This window comes from Phragmites australis, chromosome 6 (assembly GCF_958298935.1).
Source record: "Phragmites australis chromosome 6, lpPhrAust1.1, whole genome shotgun sequence".
Lineage (NCBI taxonomy): Eukaryota > Viridiplantae > Streptophyta > Magnoliopsida > Poales > Poaceae > Phragmites > Phragmites australis.
Genome location: NC_084926.1, coordinates 43,657,713 through 43,678,377, shown reverse-complemented (window position 1 = coordinate 43,678,377; position 20,665 = coordinate 43,657,713). Strand labels below are relative to the sequence as shown.

General features: G+C 44.1%; 3 protein-coding genes across 10 annotated transcripts; 2 read left to right on the top strand and 1 right to left on the bottom strand.

Moving 5' to 3' along the window:
• The first annotated feature begins 704 nt into the window (after window positions 1–704).
• Window positions 705–5,556, top strand: LOC133922702 (uncharacterized). 8 transcript variants are annotated; one of them, XM_062368144.1, is made up of 8 exons: window positions 705–902; window positions 1,097–1,168; window positions 2,214–2,319; window positions 3,105–3,293; window positions 3,514–3,984; window positions 4,108–4,191; window positions 4,318–4,410; window positions 5,262–5,556. In XM_062368144.1, the coding sequence occupies exons 2-7, from the start codon at window positions 1,100–1,102 to the stop codon at window positions 4,407–4,409; spliced, it is 1,011 nt and encodes a 336-aa protein (XP_062224128.1). In that variant the 5' UTR covers window positions 705–902; window positions 1,097–1,099; the 3' UTR covers window position 4,410; window positions 5,262–5,556. The 8 variants fall into 8 exon arrangements, 6 of the variants coding, with proteins under 6 accessions (XP_062224128.1, XP_062224129.1, XP_062224126.1 ...); XM_062368145.1 differs by having other exon boundaries at window positions 1,092–1,168; XM_062368142.1 differs by having other exon boundaries at window positions 705–903; window positions 1,084–1,168.
• Window positions 5,557–5,698: 142 nt separating this feature from the next.
• LOC133922703 (large ribosomal subunit protein uL3c) lies at window positions 5,699–7,205 on the bottom strand. Its single transcript, XM_062368147.1, has 2 exons — window positions 6,634–7,205; window positions 5,699–6,116 (listed from the first exon to the last, which is right to left on the bottom strand). The coding sequence occupies exons 1-2, from the start codon at window positions 7,136–7,138 to the stop codon at window positions 5,827–5,829; spliced, it is 795 nt and encodes a 264-aa protein (XP_062224131.1). The 5' UTR covers window positions 7,139–7,205; the 3' UTR covers window positions 5,699–5,826.
• Window positions 7,206–14,296: 7,091 nt separating this feature from the next.
• Window positions 14,297–19,392, top strand: LOC133922701 (spliceosome-associated protein 130 A-like). Its single transcript, XM_062368139.1, has 3 exons — window positions 14,297–17,528; window positions 18,098–18,589; window positions 18,858–19,392. The coding sequence occupies exons 1-3, from the start codon at window positions 14,466–14,468 to the stop codon at window positions 18,993–18,995; spliced, it is 3,693 nt and encodes a 1,230-aa protein (XP_062224123.1). The 5' UTR covers window positions 14,297–14,465; the 3' UTR covers window positions 18,996–19,392.
• Window positions 19,393–20,665: the final 1,273 nt, after the last annotated feature.

The following is a 20,665-nucleotide window of genomic DNA, read 5'->3' as shown; positions in this document are numbered from 1 at the left end:
GAACCGAAAGTCTGATAATTTGGAAGTTTAATCTTTGAGAGATTGATTCCTACTTTACCATTTTGGTTCAAAGAAAATGAGGAAAGCTTAGATGCCATGCGCTTATTAGCACACGTGAGATATACTATTGATGATTATAATTACCTATATATATACACAACAAATATATGTTCTTCCCATTATCTTTTAAGTGGAGACGGATAGTAATGTATTGCTAATTGCGGGTGGTCTATCACCGCCTAATGCCTAAGCCCCTAAGTGGTGCTGGGTGGTCTATGCCTTTCGGTGGCAAAAAGGGCTCGACAAATATGACTATTTTAAATATTATTTTTATATAATGACATATTAAAAAATAGTACTATCTCCATTTAGAAATAGTAGTTGTATTTTTTTTCCAGTTTTCGAAGTTAGACTTTAACTAAAGTTTTCTCACAAAATATATTATTTATAGCTATAAAACTTATATAATATAAAAGTATTTTAAATTATAAACTTAAGTTATATAATTTTTACATACTAAATATTCTTATAGTTTAATTAAATACTAGTTAAAGTATACAATATTTATTTTTAAAAAAATATATATATACTACTTCTGAACAAGAAAATAAAACTAGTACTATTTTTTTAATTAAAGCACGGAATAGACCACTACGCCTCCACTTGCCCTTTTTTGTTCAACCGGATAACACCTACATAAGCCGGCGGATTAGCATCACCAACGACAACTTGGTTGCTTCCCCCCTTTTGGTATTGCTGCGCCCACCTGATCGCCTGCGCCGTCGCCTTCCTCCTCCTCCTCTCTCCTCGCCGCCGCCGCCGCCGCTGGGGACCGATCACACTCGCACACGCAGCGCGCAGCCATCCTCGCCGCCTCTCGTATCCTCCTCCTCCGGGTCAAGGTAAGAGAAGGCGAGCTTTGTAAGATTCCCCTGCCGAACCAGCTGGATCAAATGAGTCGTGCGCTTCTTCTTCTTCTTCTCTTTTACTGGGATCGATTTGGTTGACTCGGCCGTGTGATTAATCGTAGTTTGCGGCTGTTCTTTTTTTTTTTTTTTTTACCCTTTGGGTTGGCGTCGCTGGGAAATTAGGGCAGAGGATGAGAGAGGCGTCAGGCATGCCGGGTGGGGAGGACGTCCGCAAGGTCTCACGCCAGGACATACAGCTGGTGAGCACCCCCTTGACCCCCTTCCCTTCTTCTCCTCATCTGTCCATCCTTTTTGCAGTTGTTAGGTCTTGCATCATGCAGGGGGGACGTTGAATCGGCTTGCCCTTATTTTTGTGTATATTTGATTACCTTCTAGGTTTGAGAATTAAATGTGATGGCGCAGGCTTATAAATTACCTTATTTTGCTTGCATACTAGATCATGTAATACTGCTGGCCCGGGTGCAAACAGTTAGAAGAGGGAGGAGGGAGCATGAGCTCCCAGGTTGTTTTTTTTTTTTGGGGGGGGGGGGGGGGCATGTAGCCTGTATTGCAGTGAAATGCAGATAGGGAATATGTTGAAGCCAAATTATAATATCTAATGGTAGTTCCCCCATAACTTACCCGTTTTCATGTGGTCATTTTTCTTTTCTGAGTGTCAATCCTTCGGCATACAGTTTACAATTTTACTATGAAATAAACTTTTGGGGGGAAAAATGAAGCAATGATTCCTCAAGCCCATCTTCCAAGTTGATACGTTCTTTTTTCCTCACCTTAAGGAATTGAGCCTAGCTCAGTTGGTTGAAGGTGTGGATGTACGTCTAGACCACCAAGGTTGAGTCCTCTTCGACGCGAATTTGGGTGCATATTTCTTCTTATTAACAATGCCACCTAATTCCTTCTAGATTGGTTGAGTTTTTTCCCCTTGCCTTTTTGTATGTATAAATCCTTGCAATCTGCATTCAGTATCCTTAGTCATGACTTATGGTTGCATTTTAATTTGGTCTTCTTCATTATCTTATATGTATTTCTGCTTTATTATATTTTATTAAATGTGCTTGTACATGTTCATCACATTTTATGCACAATCAAGGATGGTGCTGTATATAAATTTGTTTGTTTGATAAGAAGTTACTACAGAAGCTTTTGTTCCTCTCTGTTGCCACCGAATTTTTTTTGTGTGGCAACACTCTTGAAAAGATTTTGTGTTAGTTTCCTTGTGCATGCTTGAAAGAAGCTGCATGTTTACTTCAAGCAATAAGTCCTAACGCAAAAACTGCTTTGCAGGTCCAGAATCTCATTGAGCGTTGCCTTCAGCTCTACATGAACCAGAAAGAAGTGGTTGATACACTATCTTTCCAGGCAAAAATAGAGCCTAGTTTCACTGAGCTTGGTAACACTCTTGTGTACACAGAAGTTCCTTTCCTGCTTACTTTTGCACTTCAATTTATTTCATAAGTTGGTGTGAGTTTCCAGTGCATCACGATTATAATCGTATGGGCTCTACCCTTACAAATTCACATAGCATACTGTGCTTGGACCGGAAGAACGATCAGTTGTAGTATTTGAGTGTTGTATGTTTATTTTGTGCAATCCTAGGTTGATTGCTATGATGGTGTTAGTTGGGAAGTCTGTTTTCCTTCTATTGGCTGAGAACAACTATTACCATATATATGGAGCAAGAACTTCACTTGATAACTTGATAGCTATTTTTGTTGATTTATTCTCAGAATGCATTATTTTCATGTTTTGCTAGACCATGACCCCATTCTTCGATAAAGTCAGGCAACTCGACTAAACATGCATGATATATAAATTGGAAAGAAAATGATCAAATCGCAAGGTTCTCTGACATCACATCGGAAAGAAAAGGATCACATGGCCGAGCACAATTGAGGCAACCTATAAACCTATTTCTGTCTTCCAATTCGTTGACATGTAATTTTGCACTGAGCTTTAAATTCATGTTAGCTAGTGCTTTGGACTCTAATGCCTTTTTATTTACATGATGAATCAATACCGATGATTTATGATTATCATATGAGATGAATATTTGCCTTTCTCATGGACTTTTGAAGAACATTGAATCGTTAATACCATCACATCACTATATAGTTCATAAACAATCGGTTCTCCATTTGGAGTTTTTTACTCATCAGTCATCGTTCTTTTCTCCAGTCTGGCAGAAACTTGAGGAAGAGAATCGTGAGTTTTTTAAGGCATACTACGTGAGGCTGATGCTTAAGAATCAAATAATGGCCTTCAATAAGCTACTTGAGGATCAATATCGGATTATGACCGAAGAACATTCTTCTGGAGGACCTTCTGTGCCTCCTACTGGTCTTAATGGCTCTAACTCTAGCACATGTAAGCTTCTTTTTTTCAGCAGCTATACAGCTGTACCAATTGGCATCAGTTACACCAAACCTCTTTTAAACTATTATCTTATTGGCTATTAGAGCTTGTTTATTCTAAAGACATCAACACAAGGATAGACCACTTAATCTCCATGCCTGATCAAAATATGTATTATAAAAAAATTATGGAGGTAACAAGTTCTGATATCATCCAATGTTGCCCATCCCAGTGAACCAAAATGTGTGCTTTCTGTCAGACACTACCCCCAGTACTGCAATGCAAGATAGCTTGATGCGTAATGGAAGTTCTAGTGGTATAATGAACAGTGCTCCATCCAGTGACCAATTTATCTATGCTGGTAAAGTTGTTCATGGTCTTCCTAGTGGCATGGATGCTTCATCAAGCCTGCTAGCAGCACATAATACAAGTGTTGGGCAGTTTAATGGACACAATGGAACAACAATAAAGACAGAGTCTGGCTACTCAAGCAACTCAGATTTTGGATTCGACAATGAGAACGTGTTCCTAGAGCAGTCGGTTGGAGATGTATCTGGTGGATCATTTAGCAGTTCTGAGTTGAATGGACAACCACTAAGTGATCCAATTTTGGACATGGATTCATCGTCATTTGGTTTCTTGAGCCAGATTCCTCGTAATTTCAGCTTTTCAGATTTAACAGAGGATTTCAGCCATAGTGCAGGTGCTTTACTGTGGTATTGCTGATCTATATATTTCTAGTGTATCCTTTCTTCATTACTGCTGTTTTATAAATTTGTTGTGTACTGTATACATACAACATTATCTGTTTTTCATTTTTCTGCAGAAATACTAGAGAATTATGGACGATCCCCTTTCATCCCTTCCGAGACAAATAACTTCCCAGAGTCTACTGCTGGAGAACATACAGGTTAACCATCTCCCTTCCCTCAATCTTCCTCCTTTGTATGCTCACCCATTCCCCAAATACAGTACCAATACCTAGGTGTAATTCCACGATACTCCACCTAGCTAATGATTTTCATATTATTATCAGAAATAGGAAATAGACGACTAGATACCATATCTGAGGGTGTTAGTTTTGAAGATTTTGGAAGTGATCAATCAGCTTTTGATGGCACTGCATAAGGTAATTTCGTAAACAAGCTTAGAGTTTTTGCTATTACTAGGCAAATATTTACAAGTAGATGTTTTTGCCTTAATTAGCTTATTTATTTTCCTGGTCTCAGCTTGGATTTGATTTGTGGGCTTGTGGCACAAATGTTAAAGTTAAGACAGAAATATTACCTTTTTGGCTTGGTGTAAGCTGAAATCTGTGGCAAATCTTAACATGGCTATCTGAGAACATTAAGCAGAATTCTTCTTGCCTCGATGGGGCTCGGTCTCTCGGAACAGTGCTTTTTTTTGCCTTGTTTATTATCCTAAGCATCAAAAGAAGCAGTGCTAAATTATTGCATTGAGGAGTTGACGTTGAGCTTGAGAATAAATGTGACTTGTTTGTTATACACTGTAGGTATACACTTGAACATTTTAGCCACCAAAAGCTGAATGCTTCATGCCCCACCTAAAGAAGCTGTAGGTGAACAAGTCCACTACTGCATCGCTAAGCAATCAGTTGTCCAATGCAGACACTCCTGTGATATGGGCTTTGGTAGCTGGTAATTGCTACTCGGTGATACCTCTGAACAAAAGAAAATTCAATTCTACATTTAGACCCTTAGACTGATTCTTTCTGAGCATCAATTCCGTGAAAGCTACAGAACTGATATGGCCAGTATCAAGAGTAAATTGCATGCTTTAAATCTTAATTTTCTGGATTAAAAAAATCATCATATGTGTTTACCCTGAGGTTGTCACATTTACAGTAACTTGAGATAGTAATGGTGGTGTCTGGCAGGTATAGCTATAGTGTTATGATACTTTTATCTTGGCCAGTTTCTGTACTGTTAACTTGTTGGGCCGTTCATTCTTTCTTTGCAGGTTGATCAGTGATGCACCATTTGTACATACTATTTTGGATAGGCAAATCTCTATTATTATGGTCATGGAACTAGCTGATTTGGCAGAAACTTTCTCCACCGGTATTAGGTTTTGTGCTGTTCTAGACTACAAGCGTGGATGACTTGTATGAGAACCTTGTTAGACCAAATAATCTGTCACAACTAAGGTTGCAAGAAATCCATGTTCTTTTATATTTGTTGATGATATTGTAGAAGTGATCTGTATCTGTTCGGTTTTCTTAAGTGAGCACTAGTGATCTGTATCCCTTGCACTATCGGCTCTTTTCTCACTCAGTAATCCAATTTTCTATCCGCCCACTACAATAGAATCTGTTTGAGAATTTGCCACACAATCATAGGATGAGGGATTCCATTAGCTATTAGTCCAAAGAATGTGAAGAAAAAGCTGTCAGCATGGATGATAACACTCATATCTGAAGATTAGCTTTACCAATCTGAAGTTGCAGGTATACAAAAACTGGCAACTGGCAAAGTAACACATCCAGTTCGCAACAAGGTATGAAACACTCGAATTCAGCAAAAATCTAGTTCTTGGGGATGTTCTTGCCAACGATCTTGGCGGGCGCGATGCGGAGGAGGTTCCCGGGCTTCCCGGGCACGGCGCCCTTGATCATGAGGACCCGGAGGTCGTTGTCGATCTTGACAATCTTGAGCTTCCTGATCTTGGTCTTGGTTCCTCCCATCCTCCCGGGCATCTTCTTCCCCTTGTACACCCGCCCTGGCGTAGTACCAGCGCCGATGGAACCCAGCTGCCTGTGACTCTTGGAACCGTGAGTCATCAGCCCACGCTTGAAGTTGTGCCTCTTGATGCCACCTGCGCAGTGTCACAATCAATCGCGAACGAATCAAGAACATTATAGGATAGCACAGGCCCTGGCAAGAGTGGCATTGCAACGGATACAGTTTTTTTCAGCTCATTTACAGTGCTCGTAACCATCACAGTTCAAAAACCAATCAAGAACGCGAGGCAAGCGTTGGCATGAATGGCGTTGGCATTACAAAGCCAGGAATTGCAAATTACGAGTGACACTTGGGTGTTGCTAAGGGCATGTTTGTTTTAGTTTTATATAGATTATAAGAATTCAGTTCAGTTTGTAGAATTCGAAACTTTTTCACATTAAATTGTCAATCGTAAGATTTTGTAATACCGCTTGACTTATAGATCGCAAGAATCAGCTTTTATATTGTTTTATATTGTGACATTTTGTTTTTTCTTTTGTTTTGGGGCTAGAATAAAAAAAACGTCACTCACCACAAAACATAATGATATTATGTGAGGATTGCGGATAATTGCTGTTGGCATTGCAAATGGAGGTGTGAAATTAGTGTACCTTGGAACCCCTTGCCGATGGAGTTGCCGGAGACGTCGACGATGTCGCCCTCCTTGAAGAGTTCGGAGAAGTCGAGCGGCTGGCCGGGCTCGAACGCGTCAACAGCGGGGAGCCTGAACTCCTGCAGGTGCCGCAGCGGCGGCGCGCCGGCCTTGCCCAGGTGCCCCAGCTCCGGGCGGGTGAGCTTGTCCTCGCGCACGCCGTGGTACCCGACCTGCACGGCGTCGTACCCGTCGGTGGCGGTCGTCTTCACCTGAGTCACCACGTTCCCGCCCTCCCGAAACCCCACGACGGTCACCGGCACCGGCTTGCCGGTTTCCGGGTCGAAGTAGGTCATCATCCCCACCTTGGTCGCCATCACGCCGACCCCGGCCTCGTACGACGCGCGCACCGCCGCCGCCGGCCGCCGGGAGCCTCCCACGCTCCAGGAGACGGTGCCGCGGCTGCGCTGCGGCAGGAGGAAGGCCAGTGCGCCGCCGCCGATGCCCACGGCCGCCATGGCCATGCTTGCTTCGAGTGGAATTGGAGTGGCTGCTCTCTCTCGTTGAATTCGACTGGGATTTATGCGGATGCGGATAGGGGTTACTCCCCTTATCCTCCCGCCTGCTCACTAGCGCTCTCTGGGAATACGCCTTCATCGTAGAGAGGCGGATTCCCGTACCCACAGGCCATGACACGGCGGATACGCCTCTTGAATTTTCTTTCTTTTTTTTCCTAGTCTATACCCCTACATAATGCACCAGTTTAATTATTTTCTACGTTCACATAACATTCTGCCCTCACACAGATAACCTTTTCTCCATCCACTTAATCTGTGCACACAGAAATCCTACTTCTTCAAATGAACCACTTAGACCTCTTCTGATATGTCTTCATCAAATCTGAGGACTTAAAATGCCCAGTTTATCTAGCACTCACAAGCTCATGATCTTTTCGCCTCCTCTCCGAGTCCCGAGCATGTCGCTTCTCTTCCGATTCGATTGTAGCTGCCTGCTCTGGCGCTCTACATCCTCCCGCTGCCTTCTCCTGGCGCTCCACCCCCTCCTCTTCCCACTCCTCGCGGTCGCCAACCTCGTCCTTGAGGACGGCTACACCGTCACCACCGTCGGTCGGAGCCCTCCCGGCCGCCCCTGGCCAGATCGACCGCTGATGAAGCTCTCCTGCTCACTCTCGGCCAGTTCTACTACCCGCCCATCACTCCTCGATCGGATCCACCGACCGCCCTTCACGCCCTGGCCGGATCCACCTTTGCCTCGGTCAATTCCGCCTCCTCTCCGGTCAGATCCGCCTCGGACGCTCCACCTCTGCCCCGGCTAGTCTGCCGCAACTGCGGAGAGGTCAACCGCATTGTCCCTCTGCCCAACCGGCGTTAAAGAGGAGGAGGAGGACTTATTTGCGCCTAATTCATCCAACATTCACGGGCCCACGATCATTTCTCCTCTTCTTCGAGTCCCGAACGCACCACTCCTCTCCCGATTCGATTGTGGTCGCCTGCTCCTTGCACTCTCTATCCTCCCGACGCCTGCTCCTGGCGCTCCCTCCTCCTCCCGCTCCTCGTGGCCAGCAACCTCATCCTCAAGGACGGCTACAACGTCACCACCATCGGTCGGAGCCCTCCCAGCCACCCATGGGCGGATCGGTCACCGACGGAGCTCTCCTACTCGCTCTCGACCGGCTTCGCCGCCCGCCCACCACTCCTATGTCAGATCCGCCGATCGCCCTCCACGCCCTTGCCGGATCCACCTTTGCCCTGGCCGATTCCACCTCCGCTCCAGACAGATCTGCCCCGGACGCTCCGCCTCTGCCCCAGTTGATCTATCGCTACCTCGTCCAAAGGTCGACTGTGCCGCCCCTTTGCCCAGTCGGTGTTCAAGAGGAGGAGTACTTCGTTGCACCCAGTTCATCCAACACTCACGGGCTCATGATCGTTTCGCCTCCTCTCAGAGTCCTGAACGTGCCGCTCCTCTCCCGATTTGATTATAGCTGCCTGCTCTTGGCGCTCTACATCCTCCCATCGTCTGCCACTGGCGCTCCTTCCCCTCCTCCTCACGCTCCTCATGGCCGCCAACCTCGTCATCAAGATGGCTACACTGTCACCACCGCTGGTCGGAGCCCTCCCAGCCGCCCCTGGCCAGATCGGCCGCCAATGGAGCTCTCATGCTCGCTCATGCGTTAGATGGCTCCGCCGCCTACCCACCACTCCTCGATCGGATCTGCCGACCGCTCTCTATGTCCTGGCCAGATCCGCCTTTGCCCCGACTGATTCCGCCTCCGCTCCAACCGGATCCACCCCGGACGCTTCGCCTCTACCACGGCTAATCTACCGTTACCACGGTCGAGAGGTTGGTCGCACCGCCCCTCTTGCACAATCGATGTTGAAGAGGAGGAGGATGACTTCATCCTTGCCGGTGCCAAGCGACCGGCGCAAGTGGGGTGCAAAACGATAGACCCTCAGTGGTAGGCCGCCTTTAGCCACACGGTGAGTGGAGAACAGCAGCAACGAAGGAGAAGTCGGGCGGAGCCCTACCGCTCGGGTCTACACCCTAGCCGCTGGTGTCCGGGAAAGCGTGGTGGCGGTGCTCAAAGAAACCAGCGAAGAACACTCGAGCAACATGACATAGACCAATGGCACTAACGACTAAGGCGATGACGAGCCGAGAAACGTGATTTCGGTTGGCTGAAATGTCGTGGCGTGCGGGGGACGGCGATGAAGTGCGACGGTGGGATCCTCCATTAGACTGGACCACGCCTGGGAGGGCGCAGACCACGGGATACAATGACAACCCCGGTGCTTGCTCGAGGACGGGAGCTGTTGCTGGTCGGTCGGAATGCTAGCGCGGTCGGCTGATCAGACCAAGTGCACGTGAAGCGGTTGAGGCAGAGGGTCCCGAGTGGAGGTAACGACGATGAACCAGCGATGAGGGTGTGCGGACAGACTGGCGGGGTAGCGATGCGTGAGGGCGTCCCCTGGAGCACTGTGCGCCCAGCCATGGTCGAGGGGACGACGGTCCAGCACTGGTCAAGTTCAGTGACTTGATCGGGTTCGTGGTCGACGAACGACACGCGAAGCTGGAACCAAGCGAGCAATGCGGCGGGAAGTGTGAGGCTATATCCAGATGTGTCGACATGGTCGAGCGATGCTGGATCCAGACGGAGATGTGTCGACGTGGTCGGGTGGGGCTAGATCCAGACGAATCGATGCGTGGAGCAGGGACCATCGTGCGGAGACGTGGCTGATCCTGGAGTCATGGTTGTGACGAACCGGATGAGGTCGGACATGGTCGGACCACATGGTTGGGGTTAGCAACGTCTAGCACGTGGTCGAGATGGATGGAGGATGAGCGCACCGTTGCAGTGTGTTCGACCGACGCGTGGAGACGTGGCAGCCAGTCAAGCAGCTGGCTAAACTGGGATGCGTGGATACAGCGGAAGGTCGATGATGTGGGTCGTGGACAGAGACGTGTGGTGACCAGCAGGACGGAGACGTGTGGTGACCAGCACAATGGATGGTGATGGAGACCAGTCGGTGGAGTTGTCATTGCCGATGTCAGAGCCAAGGTCGGAGGAGACCCGCGCGAAGACGACAAATGACGATGGGTGATGCAAACCGATCTTTGATCGGAAAAATCAAAAAAGAAATATCAATCAACGACCAGCGAAAGAGAAAAATCCGATCAAAAGATCGGGAAGAGACTCTCTAGGGCGGCCGATCAACAGGATCTGCGGTGCGAACCGTAGGTACAAGTGGCGCTGCACATGACGGAGATCATAGAGATTGATCTCCCCAGGGGCGCGCGGTATGGAAGCTAGTGACGACTAAGGTTTATGACCTAAGACTAGAACCTAAACTCGTGATAAAGAATGAGGATTGGTGGAATTGTTGTATGTTGCATTATGCCTCGAGGGCGGAATATATATAGTAGAGAGACTTGGATATCAAGTAACCCTAGAGATAAGGATGATAACTAATCATATCATATCATAACAACCGGATCTTTATGTATCCTATTCTATATACTCTAACACTCACGTGGACAGTTTTATATTGCATTATTAAGGGGCGTGTCAAGGCAAACAACAAGAAATTTGGCCAAACCAAAAAATGAATTAGATCCCACAAGGAAGAGCACCAGGAATGTTGTGTATAGAGATATTATGTACTGGTGAAAAATGGCAAGTAATAATCCTAAAAAAACGATAGTATCTTAATAAGTGCTTCATATTTATTTGTCATGATACAATCAGTTATATGTCTAATAAGTTCGCCGTTCTGTTGGCAGTTTCACAATTCAGGTAGCAGGCACATACTCAGATTGCCAAAGTAAAGTAGGATTAGAGAAAGTTGCTTGTCACATGGCTTCAGAAGAAAAGTCGAGGTGTAGTGGGCTTTGAAATTCTTGATTCATTAAAGTATATGTACTATCTTCATATCAGTAGCAGACACATATTGTTAGGAACCATATAACTATAAATGTAACTGCTCAATGCATATGCAATAATGAAATTTATTGGATTTCAACAGTAGAATGTTATTTGGCTACAAGATGAACACGTGCGTCTTCCAAACTAATTACATCAACTCACCACTCCAAATGTTAGGATGAAACTTCAGGAATAAAATTACCACCGATTTGCACTGTGAGTATTCTCATTTATTTAGTACTTGATCCATACCATTGTATAATTAATGTTTTCTAAAAATGATCTGTAATAATGTATGTACATGACGGGAATATGCTGAGGACTAAGTTCTGGATAGATATATTGAAGTACAATGAGAATGAATTTAAAGATAACATTCCTGAATTTATACAAGATTTTTTTAAACACGTCAAGATTTAAGATGGTTTCGAAAGATACAAAGTTGCGATGTTAGTTTACTCATGTAACTATGTATTCAGCAATATAATAAATTAATAACTCTATGTATCATTCTAAAACATATATCGTCTGTAGCATTAGCACAAGCATTATACTAGTGTGCAAAGGAGCGTAGTTGGGTAGCATCGAGGTTAATGCCGCTATCCTAGAGGCCCAACAAACGAGGCGACACAACAATATAAAAAATACCAGGTAGAATGCCGCACTTCGGACGCCCCGTTTATACTACAATGCAAATAGAAGTGTAGAGAAAATAAATGCAGAGGTAATTGAATAGTAGCATAGTATACATGTTTGTTGTCTAAAATTATTATTTTGTGAGAAACAAGTAGCACAATAAAGATTAATATAAGTTTCTGGAGAAAGACGCTGGATTTCTTTGGTTCCACTTATACAAGGAAATAAATGAGCGAGATGCAGTACCAGGGCCCATGTATCGGTACAATAGCTACAGTGAGAGGAGGGACTGTGAGCTCATCGATCCAGACCCTTTAGTATAATATATATATATATATATATATATATATATATATATATATATATATATATATGCAAATATAACAATATTCTGTATAAGTGAGTTAATATTTCCTATGTCTACGTATACAAGACATATTTTATGTAAAATAGTCAAATTTTATAAAGTTTGATTAATAATTAGTTAAATTATATGTATGTTTAGTTTATAAAAGTTGAATCAATAAATTCATATTTTAAATTGTTTTTAATATAATGTTAATTTTGTAGCACTTGATTATATATCGTAAGAGAAATTAAATATTAAATTATACTTTTAAAGACTTTTTTATTTTAAAATAAAATACTACTTTCGTAAATGGGAGTATTTGCTTTTTACCGTAGTGTGTCCCTTGGCCAAATAGCTGTGGGAAAGGAAGGCGCGATGTGGCCAGGGTTCAAAAAACCGTCGGTAACCGCTCAAAAATCGTGGTTACCGACCTTCCCGGTACGGTCCGATTTCAAAAACCGCTCGGTAACCGAAATTTGAATTCAAAAAATTCGAAAAAATAAAAAAATTTAAAAAAAATCAAAAAAAATCTTAAAAAAAACTAGACACAATTCTAAGAATTTCTGTGAAAAAAATTTTCAAAAATAATGTCGTTTGCATCATATTCTATAGGGAGAAAGTTTGAAAAAAATGAAAAAAATTGAAGCGTGCGGCTCAATTATTAACTCACGTTAAGGAAAAGTGTAACATGCAAACACATATTTTTCTTGTATAAAACGTATTTTAAGAGAACCTTTAAAATTGATTTCACTTTATTTAGAGTTTTATTAAATTCTCTATGATTTTTACAAAGTTCACAAGCATAAAGTGAATATGTTAAGAAAAATCACTGTAATTAATTTTTTCATGTCTACTATTATTTTTTCTACGTAAATCATAATATAAATAAGCTAATGAAAGTGGTTTCACTAATTTTTAAGGTGTGATGGGTCAGTTATGAATTAATCTAGTCGCAACACATTTACACAATCATGCATGTTACAATAACTAATTCATGAGTTCATATATTTTTAAAAGATATAGGATCATGTAAGAAGACTAACAAAATTAGTTTCATGATTTTTGGATTAGCAAAGAGTAAACTATGCATTTACCTTGGTTTAACAAATAAAATTTCTCACAGAAAATTTTGAACTTTTTTATGAGTATAAATACTTTTATCATGTAGATCATGTTACAAGGAATCCAACAAAATTTGTTTCACTTGATTTGAAGCTCGGATGAATTAGTTATTGATTTTACAAGATTGAACCCTTTTTTAGATTTTTTGTTGAACTGCGCTGAAATTCGATAAAACCACTCGATAAATCGAGAAAACCGAGCGGTTACCGAGCCAAACCGCTCGGTAACCGACCGAATCGAAAATGCGAGAAAATCGCTCGGTAACCGACCCAAACCGCTCGGTAACCGACCCAAACCGCTCGGTTACCGAGAGGGCAAAAACATGATTTTTTCGCAAAAATTTAAAATTTGCCGAATGAATTTTCTCCGAATTTTTTTGAATTTTTGACCGGTAATCGCGGTTACCGCGGTTTTTCGGTTACCGCCCTCCGGTCGGCAACGCGAACCTTGGATGTGGCCTTCAACTACAATTGACCAACACAGTGGAGATGCTTATGAAAATGATGCTTCAAAGCTTCATCGTACCAACGAGATGCTATGTCAGTAGCTTCAACCAAGGTCTCGCTTGGGGTTTTTTTTGCCAATAGAACAATCTTCTATGTTAGTTGAACGTTAACGGTTGCCTTTAGCCGTAGTATCTTTGGTCAAATAGCTATGAAGATACAAGATTCAATGTGGCCCACGGATGGACTAAGTGGAGGTTATAACTTATAAGCTCATATTTAAATTTTTGTTTTCCAGTAGATTTTAATAGTTCAATTTTTTTAAAAAAATTGTAAATAACCGATTATTGTTATGCCCTCGTTTAAGTTTTGAATTAGATTCACCCTTGAATTGTAGCCTTCACAACAAGTGAGTAGCATACTGGAGATGCTTATGAAAATAACGTTTTTCTTACAAAATAGGATGCTTAGTGGTCGAAAATTCAAATGGTCAGGCACTGGAGCTTGGGTCCAAGTCCGACGCAAATCGAAACGCGGTGGCACAAGTAGAATGCAAATTAATTAACCTAAATATACCCACCGATATTTTTTAATTTAACTAATAACGCTATTTTTCAAATTAAGCATTTTTTAGGAAAAACTAATGTTAATGGTTGAAATTGGTGGGTAATTTGCACCCTAGCAACAAGCCGCAACGCTCCGGTCGGAGTCTGGCTGGGATCTGATAAGCCGCCGAGTATTCCCACCATTCGAGCTCCGCCCGCCCACCGCGACGCTCTAAAACCCTAGATCTCCCTCCCCTTCTCCCCCGACTCCGCCGCTGCCGCCTCCGCCACCGGAGGAGGAGGAGGCTCGCAGCCATGTACCTCTACAGCCTGACGCTGCAGCGCGCGACGGGCGCGGTGTGCGCCGTCATCGGCAGCTTCAGCGGCCGCGACTCGAAGAAGTCGGCCGCGTCCGGGTCCGCCTCCACGCAGGAGATCGCCGTCGCCCGGGGCAGCACGCTCGACCTCCTCCGCCCCGACCCGGAGACCGGCCGCCTCCGCACGCTCCTCTCCGTCGACGTCTTCGGCGTCATCCGCTCACTCGCGCAGTTCCGCCTCACCGGCGCCACCAAGGACTACCTTGTCGTCGGTTCTGACTCCGGTCGCCTTGTCATCCTCGAGTACTCCCCCGACCGCAACCGTCTCGACAAGGTGCACCAGGAGACCTTCGGCAAGTCCGGGTGCCGCCGCATCGTCCCCGGCCAGCTCCTTGCCGTAGACCCCAAGGGCCGCGCGCTCTGCATCGCTGCGCTCGAGAAGCAGAAGCTCGTCTACGTCCTCAACCGCGACGCCGCCGCGCGCCTCACCATCTCGTCCCCGCTCGAGGCGCACAAGTCCAACACGCTCACCTTCTCCCTTGCCGCTCTCGACTGCGGATTCGACAACCCCATCTTCGCCGCCATCGAGCTCGAGTACGCTGAGTCTGACCGCGACCCCACGGGGCAGGCTGCTAACCAGGCACAGAAGCTCCTCACCTTCTACGAGCTTGACCTGGGGCTCAACCATGTCTCCCGCAAGGCCTCTGAGCCGATAGATAATGGTGCCAATCTTCTTGTGACTGTCCCGGGTGGAGGAGACGGTCCGAGCGGTCTTCTCGTGTGCTGTGACAACTTCGTGCTGTACCGGAACCAGGGGCACCCAGAGGTTCGGGCTGTTATTCCACGCCGTGCTGACCTCCCGGCTGAGCGTGGTGTCCTCATTGTTGCTGCTGCTACACACAGACAGAAGAGTTTGTTCTTCTTCTTACTACAGACTGAGTATGGTGATATCTTCAAGGTTGACCTTGAACATAGTGGTGATACTGTTACTGAGCTCAGGATCAAGTACTTCGACACCATACCTGTGACATCAGCTATCTGTGTGATGCGATCAGGATTCCTCTTTGCCGCTTCTGAGTTCGGCAACCATGCACTTTACCAGTTCCGTGATATTGGTCGGGATGCGGATGTCGAGTCCTCTTCAGCAACACTGATGGAAACAGAGGAGGGGTTCCAGCCTGTTTTCTTTCAACCAAGGGCACTCAAGAACCTCGTCCGCATAGACGAGATTGAGAGCCTCATGCCAGTCATGGATATGCGTGTTGCAAATTTGTTTGATGAGGAAACACCCCAGGTGTTCACAGCTTGTGGCCGTGGTCCACGCTCCACACTGCGCATCCTGAGGCCTGGCCTTGCCATCAGTGAGATGGCCCGATCAATGCTGCCTGCTGAGCCTATTGCTGTGTGGACTGTCAAGAAGAATATCAATGACATGTTTGATGCATACATTGTTGTGTCCTTCGCTAATGTTACGCTTGTGCTCTCTATTGGTGAGACTATTGAAGAAGTCAGCGACAGCCAGTTCCTGGACACCACACACTCTCTTGCGGTCACACTCCTTGGTGAGGACTCTCTCATGCAGGTCCACCCGAATGGTATCAGGCACATCAGGGAGGATGGCCGTGTCAATGAATGGAGGACGCCTGGAAAGAAAACTATTACAAAAGTTGGATCAAACAGGCTCCAGGTGGTAATTGCCCTCAGTGGTGGAGAACTTATCTACTTTGAGATGGACATGACAGGTCAGCTCATGGAGGTGGAGAAGCAGGACATGTCTGGTGATGTTGCTTGCTTGGCCATTGCGCCGGTGCCTGAGGGGAGGCAAAGATCCAGATTCCTTGCAGTAGGATCCTATGATAACACCATTCGTATCCTCTCCCTGGACCCTGATGACTGCTTGCAGCCTCTAAGCGTCCAAAGTGTCTCATCAGCTCCGGAGTCACTCCTGTTCCTGGAGGTCCAGGCATCAGTTGGTGGTGATGATGGTGCAGACTATCCAGCTAACCTTTTCCTCAACGCTGGCTTGCAGAACGGTGTCCTTTTCCGGACCAATGTTGACATGGTTACTGGTCAGTTATCGGACACACGGTCTCGGTTCCTTGGCCTGAGACCTCCAAAGCTGTTCCCCTGTATTGTTAGCCACAGGCAAGCAATGCTTTGTCTGTCCAGTCGTCCTTGGCTGGGCTATATACATCAAGGTCACTTCCTCCTGACACCACTGTCCTGCGATACGCTTGAATCTGCAGCATCCTTTTCTTCTGATCAGTGCTCAGAAGGTGTTGTTGCTGTTGCTGGAGATGCCCTACGTATTTTCACCATCGAACGCCTGGGAGAGACTTTCAATGAGACGACCATTCCTCTGCGCTACACCCCGAGGAAGTTTGTGATTCTACCAAAGAAAAAATACATTGCTGTCATTGAGAGCGATAAGGGTGCATTCAGCGCAGAGGAGCGAGAAGCTGCTAAGAAAGAGTGCATCGAGGCTTCTGGTGCAGCGGAAAATGGAAGTGCAAATAACGGGGATCAGATGGAGAATGGTGTTGGCCAAGAAGATGGTGCTGAGGAGGGCAACACATTTCCTGATGAACAGTACGGTTATCCAAAGGCAGAGTCAGAGAGGTGGGTTTCCTGCATTAGGATCCTCGATCCAAGGAGTAGGGACACGACTTATCTGATGGAATTGCAGGACAATGAGGCAGCTGTCAGCATTTGTACTGTGAATTTCCATGATAAGGAGCATGGTACTCTCCTGGCTGTTGGCACTGCCAAGGGATTGCAGTTCTGGCCAAAGAGGACCCTTGCTGGTGGGTTCATCCATATATACAAGTTTGTGGATGAAGGGAGGTCACTTGAACTTCTACACAAGACACAAGTGGAGGAAGTACCTCTTGCATTGTGCCAGTTCCAGGGACGGTTACTTGCAGGTGTTGGTTCAGTGCTCAGATTGTATGATCTGGGGAAAAAAAAATTGCTCAGGAAGTGTGAAAACAAGCTTTTCCCGAGGACAATAGTGTCTATACATACCTACCGTGATAGGATTTACGTTGGTGATATGCAAGAGGTATGCTCTCAGTCCTTGCTAAGTTCTGTTGCTTTCCCCTGTTTGTCACATGGATATGTTTAAGTGTCCAGGTGTATCGAAGAAGACAAGTTATCAAATATTAACTTATGCATAACTTGGTATAATTGTAGTCAACCTCTAGACCTTGTTATGATGTTCACAGTGAGTTAAAATATGTGACATATTTTCATATTTAATTAGAGTTAGCAGGACAAGATTGATTTGATTTACTAATGTGAGAGTTTGAAGCAGATTGTCTGACATACTTGAGTCATGTAAAATTGTGGATATACATGTATCCTGTAGGGTGTTTTTCATTTAATTTATCTGAGTGTTTTCGTATGGATATTTTGTTGAACTGTTATGCCCCCCTCCCCACCCACCCACAAAAAAGAAAAGGAATATGTATATTAATGAATTCGCCCTACCCTTGGTTAGGGCATCTCTATTGCGATTGACAAAAAATCCTGTGACCATTGTTCAGTTTAAACAATAGTATACTGTTCGCCATTTTACCCCTGGCTTCCTTGCATATATTTCTGATATTTTATGGTACCATTACCTTGCAGTCATTTCACTATTGCAAGTACAGACGGGATGAAAACCAACTGTATATCTTCGCTGATGACAGTGTCCCCAGATGGCTTACAGCAGCACAACACATAGATTTTGACACTATGGCTGGAGCAGATAAGTTTGGGAATATATATTTTGCTCGTCTTCCTCAGGATATCTCGGATGAGATTGAAGAAGACCCAACTGGAGGCAAGATTAAATGGGAGCAAGGGAAGTTAAATGGTGCCCCTAACAAAGTGGAGGAAATCGTGCAGTTTCACGTTGGTGATGTTGTCACATGTTTGCAGAAGGCCTCTCTAATTCCTGGTGGAGGTGAATGTCTTATTTATGGGACTGTGATGGGCAGTGTGGGAGCACTACTTGCATTCACCTCCAGGGAAGATGTTGACTTCTTCTCTCACTTGGAGATGCATCTCCGTCAGGAGCATCCACCATTATGTGGAAGAGAACACATGGCTTACAGATCTGCTTATTTTCCGGTGAAGGTAAGATGTCTCCTCTCTTTTCTTGATATTGTATTTGTGAGCCAGGTAATTTACTCTGATTCTATAATGTGACTAAGTCCATTGTGTTAGCAATTATTAATGCACTGTTAAGCCATTGCTCACAAAACCAAAGATCCAGAACATCCATTTCGTATCGTATAGAACATATTCACATTAGTCCATGAAATTTATTTGGTTGTCATTTCAGCTGAACTGCAAATGCAGTTTGAAATATGCTGTTACTGATGTATTCTGTCATCTGTTACAGGATGTGATAGATGGTGATCTCTGTGAGCAGTACCCATCCCTCCCAGCTGATATGCAGAGGAAGATTGCTGATGAGCTCGACAGAACTCCTGGTGAAATCCTGAAGAAGCTAGAAGACATCAGGAACAAAATCATCTAAGCCCATGATATTGTGTGAAAGAACTTGGTAGCGCAATGCAACTGTCCGGTGCTTGTTGCTGTAAAAATTGCATCCCGTTTGGACTGGTGTGGCACTTTAAGATGTGATGCAGCATTCAACAAATTCAGAGCAAGCTCTTTGGGTCAGGTGGAGGTGTTAATCCCATGTGGTGTGATTTGTACAATCCTTGCTGATGTTAACTGGTCCAGAATGGTCTTTTGTATCTTTTAGAGCAGACTCAGCTGATGTCTACACTGTTTGTTACCTGGCTTGATGTAGTTGAAGTTAATTCATGTTGGATATTGAGGCGGTAGACGCTGCGTTAGGCGGTGGCTACTTTTCTAATGTACCATAGAAAATTTTCAGAATGTTAGATGCCTCCGTGTCATTCCTTTCATATTGTGTTGCCAATGGAATTTTCTACTGCTACATCTACTCAGTTCTTGCATTACAATCAGAACATTGATCTTCCATTTTATATCAGTCGAGAAGTGAAATAGTATAAATCTAGTCGACATCTGTCATTTGCAGCATCTATGGATCGGTTCCGACTTTTGCAGCGAAGATGGGAAGCAAGCTGAATCATCCACGCTGGAAAAAAGATCAGGAATGTGTAATCCATCCTGAGCCCTATTTTTTGCTGTGCAGTATGTAAGGAGTGATGTCCTCATTATAATTTAGCTATTAAGGCCTGTAATGCTCTGAATGAACCGATAAATGCCTCTTGGATGTTTCCGAAGCGACGGACCCTCCCTAATTTCATGTTAGAAATGCATGGCACGTTCCATACTCGAATTGTGGTAGCTAGAGATATACATCCAACTTTTGAGCAAACTCTGTCATCAAGGTTCACAATATCGTTTGAGGCATGAAAACAATCTCCGGCGGTAAATGGAAATTCATGGTTAACGCGAAAACCACTCAAAACTCGGTGAGAATTCGTTTAAAATTCACTTGATCAAATTTGTAATTAGGAGCAAAAAATGGTCAAATCGGTATTCGATAACCGCTCGAATTGGACCGGTTACCGAGCGAATTCATCGATTTATCGACCGGTTTTTCTGTATTGATCGCATTTCTCGGTAACAGTTCAATTTTTCCGATTTATCGAGCGATTTTCTCGAATTTCAGTGAAGTTAAAAAAAAACCAAAAAATAGTTTAACCTTGTAAAATCAATAACTAATTCATCTGGACTTCAAATCAAGTGAAATAAATTTTGTTGGTTTCCTTGTAACTAAATGATAAAAGTATTTATACTCGTAAAAAAAGTTGAAATATTTTCTGTGAGAAAATGTATTTGCTAGACCTAGTTAAATACATAGTTAACTCTTTGCTAATTCAAAAATCATGAAACTAATTTTATTAGTCTTCTTTATATAATCCTATATCTTTTAAAAATATATGAAAAATGTGTTGTAACTAGATTAATTCATACTAACTCATCACACCACCAAAATTAGTAAAACCACTTTTATTAGTTTATTATACTATGCTGCTTTATGTAGAAAAAATAATGGTACACATTAAAAAGTTAATTACAGTGTTGTTTCTTAACATATTCACTTTATGCTTGTGAACTTTGTAAAAATTATGAAGAAATTAATAAAACTCTAAATGAAGTGAAACTAATTTTAAAGATTTTCTTAAGATACGCCCTACACAACAAAAA

Coding starts and splice junctions, on each gene's coding strand:
- LOC133922702 (XM_062368144.1), top strand. CDS start 1,100: ATGAGAGAGGCGTCAGGCATGCCGGGTGGGGAGGACGTCCGCAAGGTC. Junction 3,985..4,107: donor GGATTTCAGCCATAGTGCAG/GTGCTTTACTGT, acceptor ATTTTTCTGCAG/AAATACTAGAGAATTATGGA. Junction 4,192..4,317: donor TACTGCTGGAGAACATACAG/GTTAACCATCTC, acceptor TATTATTATCAG/AAATAGGAAATAGACGACTA.
- LOC133922703 (XM_062368147.1), bottom strand. CDS start 7,138: ATGGCCATGGCGGCCGTGGGCATCGGCGGCGGCGCACTGGCCTTCCTC. Junction 6,117..6,633: donor CATCGGCAAGGGGTTCCAAG/GTACACTAATTT, acceptor GACACTGCGCAG/GTGGCATCAAGAGGCACAAC.
- LOC133922701 (XM_062368139.1), top strand. CDS start 14,466: ATGTACCTCTACAGCCTGACGCTGCAGCGCGCGACGGGCGCGGTGTGC. Junction 17,529..18,097: donor ACGTTGGTGATATGCAAGAG/GTATGCTCTCAG, acceptor ATTACCTTGCAG/TCATTTCACTATTGCAAGTA. Junction 18,590..18,857: donor CTGCTTATTTTCCGGTGAAG/GTAAGATGTCTC, acceptor CATCTGTTACAG/GATGTGATAGATGGTGATCT.